This window comes from Varroa destructor, unplaced genomic scaffold, assembly GCF_002443255.2.
Source record: "Varroa destructor unplaced genomic scaffold, Vdes_3.0 BEIS01000006.1, whole genome shotgun sequence".
NCBI classification, from domain to species: domain Eukaryota; kingdom Metazoa; phylum Arthropoda; class Arachnida; order Mesostigmata; family Varroidae; genus Varroa; species Varroa destructor.
The window spans coordinates 16,236,199-16,245,217 of record NW_019211459.1 but is presented as its reverse complement, the minus strand read 5'-3'; the positions used below and the strand labels follow the sequence as shown (position 1 = coordinate 16,245,217).

Sequence of the window (9,019 nt, the reverse complement as noted above, 5' to 3'; positions counted from 1 at the left end):
GCAGTACGAGCGCCTACGGACGATCATCATGGAAATATGGTCAGTAATAACAGTGGGTCGATAAACAACAATACCATTGGATATTTAGGAAGCGTACTCTTCATAAACACGCACACACAAACTGCCAACCTCCGTTTTGACTAGAAAGCTGGTTCCATTTGACTACAGGTGATGCTTGGCGCGAAACAAACGCGAAACAATATTATTGCGATATCATCGATTGAATTATACTCACGGGTGGTAGCAGTTTTTAGGCGTTTCGACACCGCCCTTGTAGGTATTTAGCTCAGACTATCGGCGGGAGAGCAAGCAACGAGAGTATGTACACACTGACATCTCAGTGACAATGGACAAAGAACGAAAGATAGCTTTCAATTGGTGGCATAGGAATAATGAATAAGATGGGTTGCTGAGGTTCGGCGGTATTGGAAGAGACGGAGGAGACCGACCTTCACCTGATCTCTGATTACTTTGATGTCGTTAGTAGCAAGCGCGGGAGCAGTAGTGATGCACCGTCATGCGAAGGCTGTGAGAGCGGTTCGTTTCGCTCTATTTGTTTGTAGGCTGAGTACGGATTACGGTTTGAACGTTGTGTAGGATTGTAAAGTGCACATTTCATGGGATGGCCGTTTGACCCAAATAGACTGATTAGACCATGACCCACGTAGGTGGAAATTCGAAATGACCACTACTACTATTACTACTACCATGTCAATTTCAACAATAACCAACCTACTAGGAATACAACTATTGTATTCTGGCCCTATTGAGTGAGGTAGAGAGCAAGACGTTAGGAAGTGGTTGTCGCACCTTCTCGGACAAATTCGGAAGCGCTTTACGATTTCAGGCTTCGCTGATCCCGTTGCTTGTTGCGGTAAGAGGGTACAATAGAGATGGGGTAAGGCTTTAGAGGAATAGGCCAAAAAGCGTAGCTAGCCATGGACAGGCAAAAGGACTTGGAAGCGGACATATATAGCATCCGTGTTCGGGATAGCAGGAGTTCTGAAAAAATTGTGACCGTTATTGTTCATTGTTTACTCGTTTCTCCTTCATGACCGATAATACGTGGATTACAGGGACAGGGAAAAATCTGACAAGATAACTAGTTCGATTCGTCAACGTTGACTATGATTGCCACAACGACGATGAAAAGTTAATTCACGATACTGATCATGTATAATAGGCGCAGAAAAAGTACACCGTCACATGAAGAGTCTGGAAGGCACTCACGCATGACAGGAATAGTAGCATATGCATGAGAAAGAATGTCCACTTAGCTAAAGGAGATAGAAACACCAACGATAAGTTAACGTGCTTAATTAAGGCGTTAATTTTTTTCGAAGTGTGCGTGTATAGCAAAGTTAGCGGCCATCATACGTTTAACGGCAATTGACGACAGAGTTGTTATTAAAAACGAGCTATATTTTCTATCAGTGGCTTGTTTTGGGAGTAATTTCCTCTATAGGCTATCATTATTTATTAATTCGAGTAAGAAAACATTAGAAGAGTCGCCTTTTTTCTCATACAAAACTCAACAATGCTTGTTAATTAAGGACACGCGTACGAACACAGGTTATAACCGAAATGTTCCCTTTGAAAAATGAAAACAAAAATCCGTCACAAAGACGTAGCGAAGCCCGTACAAACACATGATCGTAAAAAGCTAGTTATCACAGTGTCACGCCGGCAACGAAAGACAGAAATGTTAGAATCGAAATTTAGACAAGAACGGCTAATTGATGGTAACGATGGCAAAGATTAAAAGGACATTACGACTGAGAACAGGACTATGGCATATGCATCATAGATCGAAGTCATTGTAATCAAGCTAGAAATAAACGCTCCAGGTAGAGGGTGACGGAAGCTAAAGCTAAACCCGAATCAGCGGAGAGAACTTAGCTGTGAAGAAGGTTGAAGTTAGAATAATAAGAGGGTAAAGCTGAACATACATCAATGCATGAAACAAACGGGACTTATACACGATAGGCAAACTTGGTAGTTAGAATTGTGAGATAGAGAAAAACACAAGTGTTGTAATAGATATGTATGTATATATATATATATACATATATACACGAATGTCATGTGGTGATACATCGAGTGACAGCAAAACAAGAGTTGGGAGAACGAAAATGCTAAAGGTGATAATAAGAATGAAGGTAATTTTGGCATAAAACATGAACGAATGACCGACGAATGGATTGTAAATAAATAAATTGAAAAAAAAATTATAAGGACCTGGTGGTGTTTGTTCGAAGTGTCACTGGTACAAGAGGAATATTTTCCTCATATTTTCTCATGTAAATTAAAAATAGAATGAAGGACTATGAGAACGTGAGCTCCTTTAACGATCACGATCGTTGATCGAATAAAATAGGCCCAAATACTCACTCTACGATCACTAAGAGGCCACGATACGGAGACTCTTCTAAATTCGTCCTTTTCCGTAGTGTACCGCCTTCCTTTAATTTTTTTGCACTGGTGCTTCCAAATTTTTCTAGACGTAATAACTGTAGCTCCATGCGTGCTTCTATGATCACACCAAATGCGGGAACGATTTCTAGATCACAATTCCGCTTAATCATCATTTCGGACTTCTCTGCCAGAGTGCTCGGCCAGAAGCGATTGCGATGCGCGATCGTTTCGAACACTCCACAAGAACTATCTGAACCTTTCGTTTGATCTGATAGTAAATCCCTGTCACGTATGACGTATTTGTATGATCTCGCTAGGCTTTTCGAGCCTCAAGATGCGGATTTTCCTATCAAATCAGTATATTTCGACCGGTATTAGTAACGAGAGGTGGACGTTGCGGAAGGTCTTATCGTTTATTTTTGCTCGCATATATATTACAGCCTATTTAAGTTCTTTTTCGCTTGGCTATATTTACACTTGTCGTATATTAGTAAATTATATTTTCAATGATGGCTGTTCGCTCGTTATATGGTCATTTAGCAGCGTCTTGTTTAAATCACTTTCGGATTCGGTACTCTTCATTAATAATTCAGTCTAGTATATTTCGTGAACGACCCAGGTCTGTACACAGATAGCCCACACACGTGGCTGAACGGACGTTCTTATCGTCTCGGAGTCGCTTTGAACTGGTCGTGTCTGTGAAGCGTCGATGCTAAACATTAGGAACATGTTTTGAACGTGCGCAAGACTAGAGACAAGAGATACTAGCTTAGTTAGATCGTAGCAGTAATTATACTAAGAAAATAACTCCTTTATATATTATATTATACATTGCAACAGGGTTACGCGTACATAGACTAGTGTACAGTTACCCATCTCATAAATATACAGTAAAATATCGTATTAATAATTTACTACTATCTTGTATTGCTCCAATTATCTCTGTAAGATTTGTTTTGTAATTTTATTTTCTCATGTTATTATCGATGCGCTTGTTGCATCTTTTTCATCGACTTTAAAGACGACATTTTCCTGAAGGCCACAGGCATCCTAAAAAATCATAATTTCACTATGGTAAGATTTTTTTCAGGTGCGTCTTTCTCTTAAGTGGATGATCAAAGCAACGTCAGCCCAGCAAATACGATCAGTAATTATGGAGCTTACGTTTTTTGAAGTAAGAAGTGATCCGCGCCATGTATGCATATCATATAGTCAGAGCGAACAAGAATACAGTAGACATCACCCGAGTTAGTTGAACGATTTGTCGCCTCTTTTACATAACATGTGATGTAAAAGCTTGCTCTGTCTCGACGTGATACTGGATAAAGTTAGTAAATCACTAGTAATTGGTTGAATAGCATTTGGCAGCCAGGTAAGCTAGGAGGGCAGCACATGTCGACAAAATGGCAGCCTGAAGAATTTCTTATATTATAACGATACGATATTATACATAGTGTGCATGTGTGTGTGTGTGTGTGTGTGTCTGTATGTGTGTATATGTGTGTATATATATATATATATATATATACATATATATATATATACGTATACATGATAGTAAAACTTGTCGTTGCTTGGTATTCTTGGCCAGGTAAAATTCAGGATCATTTGTCATTGGCGTCACATAGCCTATATATTTTTCATTAATTATCATAAAGAAATGACTATTATATATTATTAAGCCTATAAAAGTTTGTTAATGTGAAAGAGGGTAAAATTCGCCCGACACACTCACTAGTTTAGTGATCGTTAGACTTGTGACAACAGTGTCGCTAATGGTCATAGCCAGTGCAATAAACAATGGCTGAGTTGTCCGAATCATTTTCGAGTTTATATTTCCTCGGTGAAGTGGTTCCAGTGAGACGTTTCGCGAAGTAGATGAAGAGCGAATGGGTTTAATCAGCGATCGCTAATACCTGTGTCAATACGTTCCAGGCTTTAGCGAGCTAGGCGATATCTGGTGATTGCTAACCAGGCATATTGTCTTCCAGTGCTTAGAAGCTTCATTTTCTTCGTTCTTCCTTTGATATTTTTCAAATGTTGCGTTCGGTCTTTTGTTGGTGGTGGTGATCCTTACCGACGCCGGTCCCGACGCTTTTCAGGGCAGAAGGATGCTTGACGACAGTCGTCAAAAGTTGTTCGAGGTAGCTTAGTATAGTTGCTGTGAGTGACACCGTACAACCATTGATTAACTGGGATCAACAGCTGACGAATCGCGGTTGCACGAAGCAAGCGTTTTTAATTTTTTGTTAGGTAAGTGCCAATGGCCGAACTTGTGCTTGCATTCGCAGTTCTTCATGCAAAACTCGTTCGTGGAGTAAGATACAATTGATGATTCGGGGCCGCACTGTGAGTTCGATGCAGTCATGAAGTCTCCTCATTGTTTCTATATAAACATCGTGGTTGGCTGATGATAGCGACGAATGGTCCACACGAGTCGAATTGGCCACTCTTCAGATCTACTGCGAGCTCCTGTGCATTGAGATGATAGATTCCTGTTAGTATCTTGTGCGTTACTTCGAAACTAGCTCTGGCTTAATGTTCTAAAATAGAATGAGTAAATTCACCACATCGTACCTCTGACTCAGTTAAATTCATCTCAACCCAAGGGAAAACAAAACATATTTTCTAGCACAGCATTGCACGTGCACTATTCGACGGGCCCATTTTTCTTTCGGCTTCGTATCAAAGCCATCGCAGCAAGACAACGCTTTTCGGAACAGATCGGCATCGTCGACTTGATTGCTTGCAGAGGCTCCTGGAGGATGTAGTGCTTGGTTTAGCAAGGAGAAGTTTACAACATCCTTGGACATTGAGTGATTTAACGGTTTACAGCTAAACAATCGTACATACGATGAGGGTATGCTTGGAACAGCGCTCACTTCTAATGTTAGCAATGTTCGAGAGAAATGATCAAAGATGGACATGCGGAAATTCCTAATATAGTGCACGCTTCTTCCTCGGCTTGCTTTTCAACCTCTCGCGCCTCCGCTGTCCAATAATAGCTCAATCGAGCTTCAACTACTGTGAAAAACGTAGTCCTTCTTTGGTAACCGATCCTACTTAGAGCACGATTTGTTGTGGTTTAATAGAAGTTGACAGTACGTTACGACGCTTACGTCTTTACATTTTTAACATGATGTCGAGTCAGCGTAGAGAGAACGTTTTGAATATCTACACCTGTAAAGACTGTTACACAGCGGAGCGTGCTGTTTTTCTGGCTCTCGCTGACCTTTTTCTAGTAGCAGACTTTACATAGTGCGGTTAGCCAGAACGTCCAATGGCCGTCGGGAACAGGCTGTCCGCTCGGTTGTTCGAGCGTTATTTTCCATATACTGTGACCGTCACATGAAAAAGCGACTGCAAATAAGAAGCACGATTCAGATGTGTGTTCCCCCTACGGGTCGCCTCATATACAACGCATGTGTATGTACATCACGACATTTGGCTTTTATTGAATTTTTCGTTTTCATCAAAATAGAAAATATATAATAATTAGATCACAACTACACGGTTGTTGCTCTATAAGTTGAAATGACCTATGCTGAACGCTAACTTTTAGAATGAATTACGGTGCAGCGATTAACATATCACAGACTTACTACCAGTTTGATTTTCTCCTAACTTTTATGTTTGCTTGTCTCAGCGAGAGAAGGGATAAAACCTGAAAGTAAAAAATATTCCACACGGTATGTTTAAAGCCATCAACAACATCGCTATTCAATCTCACATCGTACGGAAACGGTATCGTTCGGCATCGATGGCCAGCTAACTAGCCCTATCGTGATTGCTTTGTACGCGTCTCCATATACAGTTTCAACATCCGTCGTCTCACCCCGCGTCGACTCATTTGTGCCATAGCAGCACAGCTAAATGCCACGAAGAATCATTCGGAAACAATTTACCAATTACGATTTCGGCACTCGAAACGTTAGGCCGATTAAACACGTTTCGCTACGGTACTGCCATTTGCGTTGAAAAAAAACAGAGCTCGAGTGGGCAGGAACGAACTTCCCATTGGACGTGATACGGCAGAAAAGCGACCACACCTCAGGGCAACCAAGCTGGATTTTTTGCTAGGTCTCCTCACTAGACGGATGTTCCTATAAGCTATAAATAAATACTATTACAATGGTTGTCGTAGCAAGCGTAGCTGGAGACACTGTACTGCGTTGCTAATGGCATATTTATATATCGTATCACTACGACTGGTGAAAGTATCTAAATTATTATCTTTCCACGCCTTTCTCTATATGAACCGCACTCCGAATCAGTCGCGGCCTATCGTAGGGTGTAGCAATAGGCCGTTCGATGTTAATAACGAGTCACTCAACAGAACGTTCTTTATAAGACTACCGTATCTTCGATTTCGTTCACGTCAAACGTGATAACGGCATCAATCCGTTAATGAAGCTCATTTGTTTTTGGTTTGACCGCTTGACGATTTTCTAAAAGCTCTCTAGCGATTTTCAGCTGAGCAGACGTCCAGTTTGCTACATGCGGAAAAATTGTCTGTTTAGTTACGACTAGTATGAAGGACCTCTAACACAGTTGGCCAGTCCGCATCGACTTACTTGTAGATCATGTCTGAGTGCAGACAGTGTCGGTGCGGTTTCACGCCTTAAAAATCGGTTTGTAATTTCTTGACATGTTGCATGAGTTCGTCTGACATAGGCGCTTCTTTAAACTGTACGCCCCGGGCGTCACGGGTTTTCTATTGGCCGCCCTGGTTATTCGTTGTTGTTGTTGTAGGTAGGCGCTGTCCCTTAGACTCGGTATTTCATAACCACGAAACAGGCGTAGTGATGATGGTTACAGATATAAGCAGTAAGTCGTGCTTGATAAAACCTTCGTGCCGTCCATCGATGCATATATCGTCGCTCATGTGATATAAGATAATAAGATTTTATACATACTGGAGCTATTCAAAGAACTAAGATGCGTTAACTTTATAGCGAGAGGCTGATGCGTCCGTTTTGGAAAATCGACTGTAACAACCTGGGCCGATATATATATAGGCAAGTACGAAAAGGCACTACCCTTGAGCATACACAGACGATGAAAATAGGCCGCATATTACTGGGAGTGCCTAGTTTGGACTTCATTATCCAGCGGGGCTCTTGGCAATCCGGTCCGATTCCGATGGCGACGTCTCAGTGCGACGAGCATCAGACCAAATATCATGACCACCACTATAATGAGGAGCAGACACGCTATGCCAAGATACGAAAGGCTCACTCTGAAAATTGGCGACATGGAAAATTCAGTGTGGAGTTAGTTACATCATTTTAAAATTAAGGGCGCTCTGTCTTTTTTCGAACGACCTCTAATGCTGTGATTCGATCAGCGGCGATACGAGCGTCTAGCGGCTATTAGAAGTGTTAGCGTGACTAATTGTTTTGACCATTATCTGGGAGAAGTTGCCGAAACATGCTCATAGCGTCGATGCAAACAAGGGAGTGTATTATATAGATCTTTTTTCCAACTGGGCTTTTATTTGTAAGCCGAAAAGACCTAGAACGAGGAGAAAACAAACAGACGGGCTCACAACAGCGAACACTTCCTGTAGCAGCTTTATGTTTGATAAATATATTTTGATTGTATATCTGTGTTTAGTGATAGTGCAGAAATTTCTCTCGCAACAACTAGACATGCCTCGACGGAAATAGAGGAGCTTCCTATTGACGAGTGAATACTTCTGCTTGAGATATATTCATTGTAAATCAGTATGGCATATACCATATCAAGGCTATATACTTATGCTGTTCAGATTTTTCCGTTTATAGTGCTCTAATCTCTATGAGTATAACTTTAAGTAAGTAGTGTGTAATCTTCCACTTAAAGGTTTTCATTTGAAATATGAAAAACTCGTTGCAAAATTTAGTATCAACTAACCACATGTCTGAGCTTTCATTGGTTGCGTCCAAGTAAAATTGGATTTTCCGAACACTACAGAAAATATCATGCATTACTACTTTCATCCTCTCTGTATCGTCCACACAAACAAACTGCAAGTTCACTTTGTTTCGGTATGTCATATAAACAGATGTAAGTTATTGAATGACATGCATTTCTATGTAGCATGTAAAACTTTCGTAGAAAGAGATAACATGCGTTAAAATAATTAAGTAAAGTTACTACTGGTTCGGAGTTCCGGCTGGTTTAGTCCGGGAACTTAGCCTACGAAAAGAGAAGTTACCCCGGAAAAGGTTGTTCACTCTGTTGAAGGTGGCTTGAAGTCGAGGTACTGGCTACCGTACTGGTGGCTATTATTGGGCGCAGCTCAGGTTCGCCCACCTGCCCGAGTGGGCCGCACAGAAAAAAAACCGCGGAAATAACAGCAACACAACAAGAACAAAGCCGAGTCAGAAGGAAAGTAGATGGCGAAGATCAGAGCAATGCAATGGACAGACAACTTGCGGCACAGATTAACATTAGGAAAAATGCATTCATTAATGTTACAATGAAAGTTCTGTTGGCGATGAGTATTACATGGACAGAACAATGGATGGATTAGTACGTAAAGTTTTATTGTGCAATATTTCTTTTCATATCGCCTCTGTAGAAATACGACATACAACACATAGGCCTATTCAAATATATA

The 9,019-nt window shown here is 41.0% G+C and overlaps 1 protein-coding gene across 10 annotated transcripts in view; it reads right to left on the bottom strand.

Annotated features, from left to right (window-relative positions):
• Window positions 1-2,809: 2,809 nt before the first annotated feature.
• Window positions 2,810-9,019, bottom strand: part of LOC111253032 (protein kinase C-binding protein NELL2a-like) — a 44,045-nt gene continuing 37,835 nt past the window's right edge. For 4 of the 10 annotated variants that reach the window (XM_022811843.2, XM_086973704.1, XM_086973706.1 and 1 more), the window contains 3 exons: window positions 8,615-8,712; window positions 7,455-7,654; window positions 2,810-4,887 (listed from right to left, as the gene is read on the bottom strand). In XM_022811843.2, the coding sequence (XP_022667578.1) occupies window positions 7,492-7,654; window positions 8,615-8,712 (261 nt within the window). In that variant the 3' untranslated portion in view covers window positions 2,810-4,887; window positions 7,455-7,491. Of the gene's footprint in view, window positions 4,888-5,647; window positions 5,776-5,842; window positions 7,655-8,614; window positions 8,713-9,019 lie in introns of those variants that run through there. The other 6 variants (XR_015316172.1, XR_015316173.1, XR_015316171.1 and 3 more) reach the window with 6 other exon arrangements.